At 42.1% G+C, this 16,242-nt stretch overlaps 1 protein-coding gene across 2 annotated transcripts in view; it reads right to left on the bottom strand.

The window, feature by feature from the left end:
• LOC115102718 (transcription factor E2-alpha-like) overlaps window positions 1–16,242 on the bottom strand; it is a 43,077-nt gene that overhangs the window by 10,991 nt on the left and 15,844 nt on the right. For both annotated transcript variants that reach the window (XM_029622952.2, XM_029622953.2), the window contains exons 5-13: window positions 11,311–11,386; window positions 10,758–10,798; window positions 10,384–10,513; window positions 8,366–8,415; window positions 4,376–4,478; window positions 3,801–3,940; window positions 3,525–3,663; window positions 3,297–3,349; window positions 203–281 (exon numbers count right to left, since the gene is read on the bottom strand). In XM_029622952.2, the coding sequence (XP_029478812.1) occupies window positions 203–281; window positions 3,297–3,349; window positions 3,525–3,663; window positions 3,801–3,940; window positions 4,376–4,478; window positions 8,366–8,415; window positions 10,384–10,513; window positions 10,758–10,798; window positions 11,311–11,386 (811 nt within the window). The remainder of the gene's footprint in view (window positions 1–202; window positions 282–3,296; window positions 3,350–3,524; window positions 3,664–3,800; window positions 3,941–4,375; window positions 4,479–8,365; window positions 8,416–10,383; window positions 10,514–10,757; window positions 10,799–11,310; window positions 11,387–16,242) is intronic.

Raw genomic sequence — 16,242 nt, 5'->3', positions numbered from 1 at the left:
GATTCACTAATGTTTTTGCCCTTTCACTCACCCAAAGACTTAGCGAAATAACACCGTAATCAGTTGTGAATGAAGACTGGGCTAGGAACTAGCAGTAGGCTCCAACCCCCCATTTGGGAAACGCTATGCCAGATTAGACTAAGGGCTAACTAACCCAGGTGCGTTCCTCCTAGCTACAGGTGTATTCTCCCTGCCCACTCACCTGCTATGGCTTGGGGAGAGCCCACTGGAGTAGACGGAGATGATGGGAAGGTGTTGCTGTTGTGGTCTGAGGGATAAATCTACACAGAAACAAAAAGACAACATGAAATGGTGGGTGTTTCTCAATATGCATACTACCGTGCTCCACACTCATGTTCCAAGCGCCTTCTTAGAGGACATTCTTGTGAGGATGAGAGTGTGGAGAACGCAAAAAAACATTACATTGAGAAGCACTCGCACTCCCCCTACTGTAATACCTCACGCTGCACCTCCCAATCACTGAACCTGTACACAAAGCAAACATTGTATTTGATAGTTATCAGCTAGATATGTAAATTGTTGTTATCTAGCCAGCTAGGTAAACATGCAAAAATTACCTAAAATGAATTATGCAAGGTACAGTAGATTTTAACTCTGTGAGTAGTTACCTAACACTTCTTCGTGGCTTGCCAGTTAGCACTACAAGCAAAAATGACCTAAAAATCATCAATGCCATCCAAGGTAGATGTAAATTCTTTGTGGATATCTGGCCAACTAACAGTAGTAGCTAGCCAGTTCGCATTACAGACTTACTATGGGCTTACAACCAACAGTGGGTAGTGTAGGCAAGTAACCATGCCAAAATGTATACAGCATGTATTTATTAACGTATCAAGATAAAATATTGTAGTCCGGCAACATATGAGATGTGAATAGGCAACACTTCATTCCAAAGTCGGAGTGTATTTACTCACGTCAGCTCAAATAATTGATTTCAAGAAAATGTGCGTAATTTTTTATGTGGTCGATTCATATTTCTTTGCTTACTAACCATTGAATCCGTAAAAGTACGCATTCAAGAAGTGCCCTCCGTACTCCGTTTCGAATACTTTGATTTGGACTCATGCTCCAATTTGCATGCTAAGAGCACGGTAGTATGCAATTTGAGAAACACTATTCAATAGTAAGATCTGTGACACAGAGAACTACATAAGACTCAGCATTCTCTTATTTGCAGATCGTTTTTTTTTCTAGGGCGAGAAAAAAATAATCATGGTCAACCGAAAGTCGGCTGTTCTTTTGACCAAATAGATTGGTCGACATTTTTAAATGTGTATTTTTCCCATATATAGACACACCCAATGTGTTTTAATAAAATCAACTATATGCATTGATCTTGTCTGATGCTTTAAGCTTATGGTTTGATGAAGACAAGAGCCTCAAGAGGGCACCAGAGATCTAGATAACCAGAAGAAAAAAACCTTAATCTGACCCAACTATTCTCCTCCCGCTCCAGCTGGTTTTCGCAGATTCTTTCATTACTCTCCTGAAGGTGCCAGTAAAAGGCTACACGAGGAGTCAGCAACCTTTTTCATGTGGATTGCTAATTTATCAAACTATTTCTTCTGATCTGCGTGCCCGTTACGATTTTCATTAGCACATTTTCTTGAAACAGTTTAATTTAAATGTATAATTACATCTTCATATCTCAAAATCATTGTCATGGGATTAATCAAAATTCTATCCAACTCTAAATGAAAAGGATACAAACCTAAAAAGTAACTTCTATTGCCATCTATGTAAAAAATAGCCTACACAAAGCCAAATAAAAACATTGCAGCCTGCAGGTAATAAATATCCTGGTAAAAATAAATATCCGATGAATCACATTGTTGCAGACAGACCATGTGTAGCCAAACTTGAAACATTCTATCAACTACTAACTTGGGTTCTGCCCGAAGCATGCGTTAGGGAACGTGCAACATTGTATCAACTACTAACTTGGGTTCTGCCCATGAAGCATTGTATCAACTACTAACTTGTTTCTGCCCGAGGGGGAACGTGCAACATTGTATCAACTACTAACTTGGGTTCTGCCCGAAGCATGCGTTAGGGAACGTGCAACATTGTATCAACTACCAACTTGGGTTCTGCCCGAAGCATGCGTTAGGGAACGTGCAACATTGTATCAACTACTAACTTGGGTTCTGCCCGAAGCATGCGTTAGGGAACGTGCAACATTGTATCAACTACCAACTTGGGTTCTGCCCGAAGCATGCGTTAGGGAACGTGCAACATTGTATCAACTACTAACTTGGGTTCTGCCCGAAGCATGCGTTAGGGAACGTGCAACATTGTATCAACTACTAACTTGGGTTCTGCCCGAAGCATGCGTTAGGGAACGTGCAACATTGTAGAAAATATTCTGGGCCCTCAAGAGTTTCCTGCACCAGTGAGCTCCGGACAGACACAGGTGTAGGCCATTTGCGCAAGGGATAAAAAGCAGTGCTCGACTTGGGCAGGAGCTCACTGTAGCAGAGTACCCGACACCTCAAATATGTCCTGGTTTGTTTAACACTTCTTTGATTACTACATTATTTCATTTGTGTTATTTCATAGTTCTAATGTCTTCACTTTTATTCTACAATAGAATGAGTAGGTGCGTCCAAACTTTTGACTGGTACTGTATGTAATGGGAATTTATGTACACTAACAATCAAAATGCAAACAATTCACACAATGAAGTTATGAAACAATGAATGTGCACAAATTGGTGGGAGAGACATATTCTGGAGAGCGAAGTGCATTGTGCATTTGGGCGCATGGTCAATCTGACATCTGCATTGGCCATGCAGCATTTAAGGTGATACGGCCTCAGAAGAAGTTAGGGCATTTATACTTCTAGCGCTTCATGGAGCAGAGCAGAGCTGTTTTCAAGGAAGTAAGTTTGTGTTTATACAGGATGTACCACCCCACCTACCGTCAACCAGTCATGTCAATGAGCAGCTATACAGAGCCCTCTGCATTGTTACAAAATTTGGGAGGCGATGCGGTACAGAGCTGGATTTGGCCTCTGCAATTGTGTCACACTTGTGTCCATATGGAGCCTCCGACCACATTTTCGTATCAAGCATAAATTGGCTTTTAGTCTAGGCCTCAGCAATGGATTAGTTCACGGAGACGGGCGCATCTATATAACACACACACACGTTACTGCTCGACTAAAACAAATTTAGGTCGACCAACAGCCTAACGAAAAAATAAAATACAAAATAAATAAAATCGACCAGTCGACTAATTGAGTTCAGCCCTAGTTTTTTTCTTGGTCTACTCACAGATGCTAGGGCTTTGCCGATCTCATCTCCTGAGCTTCCTGTCCCCCGGTTGGCTGTGATGAAACAAAGTAGACAGAAAACTATTAGAACTGATATTTCCATTTTGAAGAACATATAGAAGTAAAGGGAGAAACAAACAAACAGAGGAAGGGCCAGAAAGTAAGAGAAAAATAGACAGAAACAGGAAGCTATATAGAAAAAGACAGTGTCAGTGGTAGACAGTCATACCCATAATGGTGTCTGTTCCGTTGATGGGGGACGTGTGGTTGGAGACTCCGTAGCCAGTGGATCCTGAGTGGAAGCTCCCGTTCACCTCGCTGCCGTGCAGGGGGTAGTTTTGGGGCGAGAGAGGCAGCGGCTGGCGTTTCTGCACAAAAACAGGCTTAAAGTCATTCTCTGTGTTTGGGGAGAGAGCGAGATGACAGTGGTGTATACTACCATCTTATGTAACCTTTATTTAAACAGAGAACCTTTTGGTGTATGCGTTTGTGACAGAAGTCTCACCAGTCTGTCCTGGGGGTTGATGGCTGTGAAGGGTGTAGGCTGGCCCAGGTGGGGGGAGTTACTCAGCATGGCTGTAGAGTAACCCGGCTGCCCCATCGACCCGCCAGAACTCCACGGGTCAGGGGAGGGGTGCAGGCCTTCTGTCAGGGGGAAACCAGGGGAGGGTAGGGGTGTGGACAAAAGAGAGAGAGGGTGAGCACCAGAGGGACGAGCAGCATCCAGAGATAAGACAATAAGGGGCCACAACATATGAAGCATGTCACATACGCCTGATGACTTCATCCTAGTGTAAAGATACACACAGGGCAGGCGGAGTATCACATTATAGCTCGGGGCTTTGACTCACTATCAGTAGGCGTTTCCACAGGCAGAAATTGAGAAAATAAGACAGGAATGGGTCATCGCCATAGACGTCACTGGTCAGCTAATGCATTATTCAATTGATTGACCTCACCTAAAATTATGTTTTGTTCCACTTTCGCCATATAGCAGAGTTATCACTATGGGCTAACCCACTCTGATAAGTACACTGTGTAGTTTTGGCCCCCAGACACGATCTGGTATAAAGTAATGACCTTGCATGTAGAAGGAGCCAGGGTAGCCAACATTTCCAGGCTTGGAGGCAGGATACCCTGCACCATCTCTGTTATATTCCTCTCCTGAGGCCGATGCATACACCTAGAGAACACACAGTAGGGAGATGAGTACGTCAAACGGACTATTTTCTAATAATAATTCCCAATCGATTGGAGATAGTAGAGAAGGTGTAGTCAAAAAAACATGTATTGATATCTTGATTAGGATACCCATCCCTCCCTTCATACCCTTGTACAACATAGTGTTTATCAATTTCTTTTCTTTTTTTCTATTGAGGAGTATGTATTTGAATTTATTAATTCAAATCAACAGCCTCTGACATTTGAGGACACTGGGTCATATCTCTAGAACTTAGCAGTGTGGAAGGTTTTTAAGACTGACAATAACAAGTCCACAGACACACTCCCAGTCTTAATACGGCAACCTTTGGGCCACATTAAAAGGCTACTACAAGAAAACTCTGGCTGCCTCTGAACTAAATTGTCTCCTTTTGTTTTATGTAATTATTTGGCCTATACACAGTACAGCCCAAACTCTGTACACCTGTATAATCTGCTGGAAAGTATTCACACCCCTCGACTTTTCCCACATTTTGTTAGGTTACATCCTTTTTAAAAAATGTTAAAGTTGTTATTTCTCCACAATTCACACACAATACCCCATAATGACAAAAAAAAGTTTAGAAATGTTAGTGTTTTTTTAATGTATTATAAATGTACTAACATATCACATTCACATAAGTATTCAGACACTTTACTCTGTTGAAGCACATTTGGAAGCGATTACATAGACAAGTTCTTGGGTTTGACGCTACAAGCTTGGCATGCCTGTATTTGGGGTGTGTCTCCCATTCTTCTCTGCAGATCCTCTCAAGCTCTGTCAAGTTGGATGGGGAGCGTTGCTGCACAGCTATTTTCAGGTCTCCAGAGATGTTCGGTCGGGTTCAAGTCCGTGCTCTGTCTGGGCCACTCAAGGACATTCAGAGACGTGTCCCGAAGCTCCTCCTGCATTGTCTTGGCTGTGTGCCTAGGGTCGTTGTCCTACTGGAAGGTGAACCTTCGCCCCAGTCTGAGGTCCTGAGCACTCTGGAGCAGGTTTTCAACAAGGATCTCTCTATACTTTGCTCCGTTCATCTTTCCCTAGTCTCCCAGTCCCTGAAAAACATCCCCACAGCATGATGCTGCCACCACCACCACGTTTCACAGTAGGGATAGTGCCAGGTTTCCTCCAGACGTGACGCTTGGCATTCAGGCCAACGAGTTCAATCTTGAATCTACATTCTCATGGTCTGAGAATCTTTAGGTGCCTTTTGGCAACTCCAAGTGGCCCGTCACGTACCTTTTACTGAGGAGTGGCTTCCGCCTGGCCACTCTACCATAAAGGCCTAATTGGTGGAGTGCCGTAGAGATGGTTGTCCTTCTGAAAGGTTCTCCCAACTCCACAGAGGAACTCTGGAGCCCTGTCAGTGACCATCGGGTTCTTGGTCACCTCCCTGACCAAATACCTTCTCCCACGATTGCTCAGTTTGGCCGGGCGGCCAGCTCTAGGAAGAGTCTTGGTGGTTTCAAACTTCTTCCATTTAAGAATGATGGAGGCCAATGTGTTCTTTGGGACCTTCAATGCTGCAAAAGTTTTTGGTACCCTTCCCCAGATCTGTGCCTTAACACAATCCTGTCTTGGAGTTCTACGGACAATTCCTTCGATCTCATGGCTTGTTTTTTGCTCTGACATGCACTGTGGGACCTTATATAGCCTTTCCAAATCATGTCCAATCAATTGAATTTAACACAGGTCGACCAATTAAGTTGTAGAAACATCCAAGGATGATCAATGGAAACAGGATGTGTTGAGCTCAATTCAGAGTCTCATAGCAAAGGGGCCTGAATATTTATTTAAATAAGGTATCTGTTTTTATTTGTAGTAAACGCGCAAAAACTTCTAAAAACCTGTTTCGCTTTGTCATTATGGGGTAGTGTGTGTAGATTGTTAAGGATTTATTGAATCCATTTTAGTTTAAGGCAATGGAAACAGGATGCGTAACAACGTAACAAAATATGGAAAAAGTCAAGGGGTCTGAATACTTTCCGAAGGCGCTGCCTTGAACTAATGACATGGAGGTTTCCATTAACTCAGCACAATGTCTGAACTCCTTATGATCTTAATGCTCTGTTACCAAGACAACAAATGGTTTCTTTAATGGTTGAAAAGGGGGGGGATTTTGCCCTCAACTTACTGCTTCTTCTCTGTGATCGCCAGGGCCTTACGGCTAGGTTTGCGATATGTGGTGTGTGTTACACACATGATCAAGTTAGGTCTGGTTAACACACATGATCCAGTCTCCTCTGTGGCTTACAGAGCATCACCCATAGGATTGCTAGTAGTCTCTGGCATGTCACTAAAGAGGTGAAGGTCCTGAGGTTGTGAACTAGCAGAGCCCTCAGAATCAGCTCTACTCTGGCAGGGGTTAGAGAATCAAACTATGCGCCCGACAACTCAGATCTTACACAGTGAAGTTTTTTCTGTTATTTGATTGAACAGAGACAGGAAGAGAAGAGGAGAGGAGGAGAGGTACAAAAGGGAATGGAGAGATGCACTACTAATTACTGTGCCATCTGCCCATTCCTGGACTGCAGCCAACTCTACGGGCAGCTGGGATAGAGGGATGGGGGAGGGAGAGAACAAGGGGGATGGAGGGGGGGGGCGAGAGAGAAACAGAAAGGAGGGTAGGAGAGGAAGTAGAGCACAAGAGAGAGGGAGAGAAAAAAGATAGGGAGTTGAAGGGAGAGCGACAGAGGGAGAATCGGAAGGAGAACAGGGGAAGAGCAGAAACGGTATAGTGAAGTCAGGTAACGGCCAGGTCTGCATGTCATCAAGCATCATTTTCCCCCTTAAGTAATCTGTGGATGAGGGTGCTGGGCTGGAAGGAATGCAAGCACATCTATAAAAAAAAAAAAAGGTCTATAAATATGACCCTCTATAAAAACATGTCTAAATAAATGAATGGGTGAATGAGTAGGGCTCTGTTTATTTTTTCACCTCGTCGGCAGTGTAAAGGCACACAGCTGTGGGTCTGGAGGCTCTCTCTCTGCCAGTTAGGCTGCTGCTCTAAACACCAGGGAGAAGCCTGCCATGCCACTGGGACTGTGTGTGTGTGTGGGGGGGGGGGGCATAGTCTGGCTATTGGAGTGCACACTCAGTGACGATGAGTGCTGGGAGGCATTTTAAGTATGGGGGATGCAAAAAAAATGGGAGCATTCCTGATAATGGGTGGGTAGGTGGGCACATTTTGGGTTTGGAGAGGGCAAAAGGTCTGAGTGTTCTTGGGTGTGGGTGTGTGTTCTTAAGGGGCAAATAGGCAGACTAGGGTGTGGCAGTCTGGTAAGAGGGGGGTAACGGTGGGGCTGGAGAGGGGGACAGTTTTACAAGCTTTGGTGTTCCATTTATATTTCAAGTTTGGACATTAGCACAATGGGGGCACCAATTGGTGTCACCTGGTTAGTCAGTATGTTACACCTGCGCTGGCTTGTCATCTTGTTAGTCAGAAGATGTTTCAACTGTGCTGGCACAGGTGATATTTAAGAGCGGCTGGCCCAGTGCTCCAGTTGTCTTGATAGACGCGAAAGGTTAACACCTTTAGCTGGCTCTCTCTATTTGATTTCCAGAAAAACATTCCTTTGTCCGATGTCCCTGATTTAGTTTTGCTCCACCATTTTTTGGTTCTGTTTTTTTCTTTTTCTTTTGTTTGCCTCTTAGTGGTTAAATTTAGTGGGTGCTCATGGTGTGTGTCTTTTAGGTCCCAGTTGTTGTTGCTATGCAACTTTCTGTGGACACCCCCGTGACTGTCATTTAGAGCCCCTCCTAAAACCCCACCTGTTTTGTTTTAATGGTCGTTGTCAGTAACTCTGTTAGTTCTCCCTTCTGTTTGAGCGACTTTTGGTTTTCATGCTGGGGAATGTAACAGTACTTACCGAAGAGGGCAGGCCAGGGGGAACTTTCCTGATCTTTTTTGGCTGGGCATCTGAAACACACACGAAACAAAGTTATGAAAGCAGTTAAGGGCATTCCAAATAATTGTCCATTTGGTAAGCGCTGTGCTGGTAGGAATATCTGCCTTTATGGCCCATAACTTCATCAAATGTAATCTAATACAACCAATATGTTTATGCAGTGGCCTCACACCACCTCTCCTTCCATTGAATCCCCTGCAGGTTTAGCAGAAGTGCGATTTCTCAGGTTCTTATTTTAAACCCCAGTAGGAGAAGTGAAGGTAATCACAGTCAGAAATATGAACCAGAATAAAGAGCAACTCCTCTCCTTTGACATAGTAAAAGTAGAGCAGATACGGTCATGAATTCCATGTGATTTTGTACAAAGAGGTAGCAATTATTCAACAGTATACATGTAGAACTAGGGCTGGGCGATTTGGCCTAAAACGCATCTAACTTTTCCCCGATATACATCTAGATTTATAAAAATGTTCTCTCTAAATAAGCTTTGTGGTACAAGGTAAAAATGTACTGCATTTAAAACAGCAAAAATAAAAATCAATTCAGAACTTGGTCAATTATACCTAGGCTGAATATATGCCTTCCACAACCATAAGACTAACACATAATTTAATTATTTTATCAAAATAGTTGTACCTGCTTTTTTTGTTGTTGCAATTCTCACTGATCTGGCTTTCAGGTCGGTCTATAAAAAAATTACCTTTTTGTAACACATTTAACCAGAACCATGCATAATGCAACCCCAGTAATAATGTAGAAAATTACCACCAGTCTCAATCTCTCAAGCCAAGCCCACATGCTAGCAATAAGCCAGCTAATATTCATAATTTAAAAGTTTAGTCAACTTGGATCTAGGTATAATTTCACAAGCTCTGAATTCAGCTACAGTTGTTATGAACACAACCTTATGCCCAACTGTTTAAAAACGGCATTCTAGCCTTTCCACTTCAGATGGAAATCAAATGACCTACCTTATTGCTCAGAATAAGAATGAGTTGCCAATTCCTTATATAATTGTCTTATGATTATTACACATTTATAATATTATATATTTACTTTATTTGACTAAAATTCTGCTAACGATACGTGGTACAAAAACTGAGCATTCATTTTCCAGAATGTGTTTATTGGTACAACCGTTTTAGTAGTGTCTGCTTTGCTTGAAATTTGAGGAGTTGAAACAAAACTGGATGGTTGGAAAGGTTAATGTCTCCTCTATTACAGTAAAATATTGTCCCCATGTGTTGTGGTGTACATATGACCAATTCTGTTGGACCAAACCTTAAATTAAACCATTTGTCAGAGAGGAAGAAGTGATCCCTCATCTTTGTTGTTGTGAGTGGTAGGGGGAAGGGCTTGGGAGAACGAGATGAAGCAAGAGGTTTCACTCTGGCCAAAATCTGTCCAAAATAAGCCTAGTGGGTTTCTATGCGCTTATTTTGAACTGAAGCTTGTCGTCTGTCTTCCCTGCCTTTGGGACAACGACTCCCATTGTTAAGGCGGAGACATGAGCATCTCGTAATTATATACAGATCTCTGGTGTAAATGGGAAGGTGCACAGCACAGACGGAGCGGAGCGAACAAGACCAAAAAGACAACATGAGAACACGAGGACAAACGCTCAAAAAAACAAGAAAAAAAAATTCTGCAATACTGGCATTTGGAATATCACAAAAACAAATTAGAATTAATTTGATATATCGCCCAGCCCTATGTAGAACGTCCGAGATTTACAACAAATGCATTGCAGTAAGCATTTAAATAGAAATGCCATTCCATGGAAGTAAGCTTAAATTCAACAACGTTTTTTTTAAAGACCCTCCAATCTGGCCACCAGGAAAATTGGCACTGCTTTACATTAGTATGTCTATACTACCCGTTCTAATTCTGTGCACCATCTTCCTTGCATGTATCCATGCTAGGAAATGGGGATAGCATGAGTGTACTATGGGGTAATTTTCAGTAGTTTCTGTCCTTACCCATGCTCTCCTGGGTGGGTCTCCTGCGAGGGTTGAATTGGGAGGGGTAGAACTGGGAGCCAGACTTCAGGCCCGAGGGTGACATGGCATCAGGACTGGGCATGGGCATCTCACTGGGCATAAAGCCCGGCTACACAGGAGAGGAATGAGAGAAGACAAGGTCAGACACACAAATACTGCATGGGATATTATCCCAACGTGGAGAGAGGATGAGAAGGTCAATGGGAGGAGAAGGGAGAAAACAACTCAGGGATGAAGGAGAAGATGGGACAAGGTGGGCAGATTCACAAGAACATCCGTCAGAGGAAGAGATGGTAGCTTCAGAGGGGACACAGAAAAAGAGAAGCGAGGTCAAGAGAGGAGTCTGATTTTACCTGCGCTCCAAAAGAAGAGTAGGGTCCACGCTCAGCTTTCCCTATAGAAACAAGAGGGACAATCAGGGCAGGCCATTGTAAAGACCTTTAAAGCCACCTTTTACGCATCTCCAGCACATTAACACTCCAGTTGTTTGTGCACCTAAACCCCTAACCCCCTTCCAGCACACAGCCTAAACACCCTGTCCCCGTGTATGCGCCTAGTCACCCCCACACACACACATGGAATGCCCCTGAAGGAGGTCTCTCATATACAGTGAGGTTCTCTCGCACACAGTCTCTATATCCTTTGAGACACACATTTGCTCCCCTAAAGACGCATCATTATGCAGTCACTTCTCCTGGTCATTTATTGTAAATACAGGGTGGCTTACTGCAGCTCTGAAAGCCACACAAGACCACAGGGACCTGTTAGTGGGTTTACTTGGTCTTGATGGGGCCATCAAATCAGCTGAGCTTAATTAAAGGGTTGAGGGTTGGGGAGAGAACCCGCTCCTGTTCCAAGGTCTAAACCACAGACCAGGTTGGAGGAAATATGTCCAGATTTCCTTACCAAGGATCCCCGAGCCGAACAAGGGGGTGGAAGCGAGGCCTTCGTGCTCGTTGTAATGAGCTCCTTCGCCATAACCCTGGAGGGAGGGAGAGAGATGAGAGATAATATGAAGACTTAAAATCAATTGCTGTGTCTTAAAAAAACAGATTCAGTATGCCAATCTTCAACCAAACGCACTGCGCATGTGGGCTCTTTGGGCTACTCTATGCTTAGGGTTGGGCGATGTCAACATTTGTACTATCGTGATTATGTACCCGTAAAACATTGTGACATACGATGCTAATCACCCCTATTGACCAGCCCCATATATATTTTTCTTCATGACAAGAATACAACACAATGCAACTGAACGAATCATAACGAAAGATAATATTGTTGAAAGCCTGGACAGATGCTAAGTGGAGGCAATGGCAAATGTTTTCTGATATTCCTTTCTGGTGGAGGGGCAGAGCAGGTTTGTGTGTGTGTCTGTCTGGCGTACATATGATGGAAGTGTCTGATGAGGAACGGGCTGTCTTATCGTAGTGAGCTAGGTTATAGGCCTACATCATGGGACGGATAAAAAGCACTACCGTCCTTATAACTGGATAATAATAGCTTTATTTGCCGCAAAATAAATAATGTTGTCCGTTGTGATTGAGAAGAGCCTATGCTATGGTTTCATTTTTTGTTATTTTTGAAAGCCACAACAACTTTGGGACGACGCCTTCGTATGATAGAACATTTGGGAAATAAGCTACTGTTCATAACTAACTTGTCGTAAAGTTTAGGATAGGCCTAGTAGGAAGATAGGTTATTTGGGTTTTTTCAACAGCGCATTAAGGGATTTTCCTGGTCCACATGGATAGGTTATTTAAGATAGAGGACTAATAATGAGAGAACAAAATCTCAACAGTCTATAGAATAAATTTAATGACAAGTTTAAGCTTGTGTTTTTAGGCTATTCAAATAACTTTAACCTCTTGAAACTAGGGGTCACTATTTTTATTTCTGGAAAAATAACATTCCCAAAGTAAACCACCTATTTCTCAGGACCAGATGCTAGAATATGCATATAATTGACAGCTTAGGATAGAAAACACTTTAAAGTTTCCAAAACTGTCAAAATATTGTCTGGGTATAACAGAATTGATATTGCAGGCAAAAGCCTAAGAAAAATCCAATCAGGAAGTGACTCATGTTTTGAAACCGTTGTGTTCCTATGCATCCCTATTGGCTATTGAAAGGGATATCAACCAGATTCCTTTTTCTACATACTCCCTAAGGTGTCTACAGCATTGTGACGTAGTTTCACACCTTTATGTTGAAGAATGAGCGTAAACGACTACATTGTGTAAGTGGCCAGCTGAGGGCTCAGAGTGATTCTTGCGTAAAAGACAGAGGTAGTCATTTTTCCTCTCGCTCCTACTGAAAAGCCAATTGTCCTGGTTGATATATTATCGAATAGATATTTGAAAAACACTGAGGATTGATTATAAAAAAACGTTTGCCATGTTTGTTGATATTATGGATATAATTAGAATCCCCCCCGCGTTGTCATGACCGCTATTTCCGGTGGATTTCTGAACATAACGTGACAAACAAACGAAGGAATTTTGGGTATAAAAATCATCTTTATGGAACAAAAGGAACATTTGCTGTCTAACTGGGAGTCTCGGCAGTGAAAACATCCGAGATCAAAAAGGTAAACGGTTAATTTGATTGCTTTTCTGATATTCGTGACCAAGCTGGACATAATGCTATGCTAGGCTATCGATAAACTTACACAAACGCTTGTCTTGCTTTGGCTGTAAAGCATAATTTCAAAATCTGAGATGACAGGGTGATTAACAAAAGGCTAAACTGTGTTTCACTATATTTCACTTGTGATTTCATGAATATTTTCTAGTAATATTTCTTGACCCCTTGCGCTATGCTAATTAGTGTAGTTGATGACAATTCTCCCAGATCCGGGATGGGTAGTTCCAAGAGGTTTTAAGATGGAACTCCGTTACATTCATTGTTTGATCGGGAGAAAGTCACGCATAAAACAAACAAAAAAGTCGCCTTCAGTCATATTTATAGCCTATGAAATGGGGCGAAAGGAATAGAGGGGGAAAAATTAAGTATCGGTTATAAAAAATGTAAATACAAAAATGGTTTAGGCTATAGCCTAACGCCAATGCATCCGACAGAGAAACAATAGTCTGATTGGAGACTGTGCTGCTTTGATGAAATTCTCCACTCTGTCTGGCCTACATTCCTCTCGTGTTCTGTAGGCGAGGACATTAATTGAAATAGGCTATAACAAATAGGAATATACAAATTACCCAGAATGTCACTTGTGTGCTGCGCTGTGAGACTGTTTTTTTCCTGAGCGGTGCCAGACAAGCTCAAATAGGCTAAACCATTGCCTGTCACATCACGATGTCGTCATCACTGACGATTGCTGTTAATCAATCATCGACGATAGAATCGCAATATCGCCCAACCCTAGTCCAGATAAGTCAGAGCTCTAAAGTTGGTCCCATACACGACTAAATATTTGGCTGTGCGACCCTAAGTTTTATTTAGAGCACCAGCGTGACTAAAATCCAATAATTAAAAAAATACACGAGTAACATTATTTTGCCACAACACTGCGCGAACAGATTTTTCCGAAACATGAACATTGCTGCTTTCCACATTCCTAAATAGGAATAAACATGTTCTCTAATTATACGATTAGTTTTTGTATATGGCTCTCTGATTTAGTAGAGCTGGGCGATAGTCAGATTCATCACGATATGACTTGTATTTCTAATCCAGCGAAATAGACATCAATTTTTTTTTTTTAAACGCTATTTGTTTACATTAGCGGCAGTGACCTAGGCAATTTTTACACGCAGCCATGTAAGACAACTGAAACAGTAGCCCATGATTCAAAAAGTAAGCTATTTCAGATTACATATCCAGAGAACGCATGATTCATATTTGGATGTGCAACCTGTCAAAATAGGATCCAGAATGATCAGATTTATTTTTGTGAAACAAACAAGAAAAAAAAACTGAAAACTTATGTGCATAACTATTCACCCCCCCCAAAGGCAATACTTTGTAGAGCCACCTTTTGCAGAAATTGCAACTACAAGTATGTTGGGATATGTCTCTATAAGCTTGACACTGGGATTTTTGTCCATTCTTCAAGGCACAACTGCTCCAGCTCCTTCAAGTTGGATGGGTTCCTGCTGGTGTACAGCAATCTAAGTCATACCACAGATTCGCAATTGGATTGAGATCTGGGCTTTGTCTAGGCCAGTCCAAGACATTTAAATGTTTCCCCTTAAACCACTCGAGTGTTGCCTTAGCAGTATGCTTATGGTCATGGTCCTGCTGGAAGGTGAACCTCATCTCAAAATCAAATCTCTGGAAAACAAACAGGTTTTCCTCAACAACTTCCCTGTAATTTAGAGTCATCCATCATTCCTTCAAGTCTGAACAGTTTCTCAGTCCCTGCCGATGAAAAACATTCCCACAGCATGATGCTGCCACCACCAGGCTTCACTGTGGGGATGGTGTCTTGGGGTGATGAGGTGTTGGGGTTAGCGCCAGACATAGCGTTTTCCTTGATGGCAATTTAAAAAAAAATCTTAACTGACCAGAGTACATTCTTCCATATGTTTGGGAAGTCTCCCACGTGGCTTTTAAAAAATCTTTAAGCAATGGCTTTTTTATGGCCACTCTTCTGTTAAGCCCAGCTCTGTGGAGTGTACGGCTTAATGTGGTCCTATGGAGTCTCTGTCCAATCTCCGCTGTGGACCTTTGCAGCTCCTTCAGGATTATCTTTTGGCTCTTTGCTGCCTCTGATTAATGCTGTCCTTGCCTGGTCCATGAGTTTGTGTTCTTCTCCACAACCTTGTCCCTGGCCTGTTTGGAGAGCTTCTTGGTCTTCATGGTGTCACTTGCTTGTTGGTGCCCCTTGCTTAGTGGTGTTGCAGACTCTGGGGCCTTTCAGAACAGGTGTATATATATATATATATATACACACTGTGATCATGTGACAGCCCATGTGACACTTAAAGTTACCTGTGTGCAATCTATTTGATTAATTATGTAACTTATGAAGGTAATTGGTTGCACCTGATCTTATTTAGGGGCTTCATAGCAAAGGGGGTGAATATGCACGCACCACTTTGTTTTTTATTTAAGAATTTATTTAAAGAAGTTATTTTTTTCATTTCACAAATTTAAACTATTTTGTTTATGTCCATTACATAATATCCAAATAAAAATGGATTTAAATTACAGGTTGTAATGCAACAAAATAGGAAAAACACCAAGGGGGTAAATACTTTTGCAAGGCACTGTATGCAAGCATTAAAAAATATCATTAAAAAACATATTCCAATGTGATTATGGGTCCCTTGGGAAACATTGACCAACACTTTGGTTAATACCCAGTCATAACTCACACCAGTCTTTTTAATTTGTTTTCATGACCACCACCAACCGTTGAATAATCATTCTCTCTTTGATTCCAATGTTTCACCCGTGTTTTGATCTATAGAGCAGAAAAATCACAATACTTTTTGCTCCTATCGTGCAGTCCTCCTAACAACGTGGTAACTTTACCAGTATAGGCAAACATGTGGTGCCACAGAAAAAAAAGGAAGAGTGATATCTTCTTAGGAGCTCTTCTTCAAAAGTAAGTAGGATTCATATAGACCCAATGTAAGCTATATACACAGTTTAAGTCGGAAGTTGACACACACTTAGGTTGGGGTCATTCAAATTCGTTTTTCAACCACTCCACTAAAGTTTTGGCAAGTCGGTTAGGACATCTACTTTGTGCAGGACACAAGTGATTTTTCCAACAACTGTTGACAAATTATTTCACTGTATCACAATTCCACTGGGTCAGAAGTTTACATACACTAAGTTGACTGGGCCTTTAAACAGCTTGGAAAAATCCAG

This window comes from Oncorhynchus nerka, linkage group LG20, assembly GCF_034236695.1.
Source record: "Oncorhynchus nerka isolate Pitt River linkage group LG20, Oner_Uvic_2.0, whole genome shotgun sequence".
Lineage (NCBI taxonomy): Eukaryota > Metazoa > Chordata > Actinopteri > Salmoniformes > Salmonidae > Oncorhynchus > Oncorhynchus nerka.
This window is presented reverse-complemented; position numbering and strand designations above follow the sequence as displayed.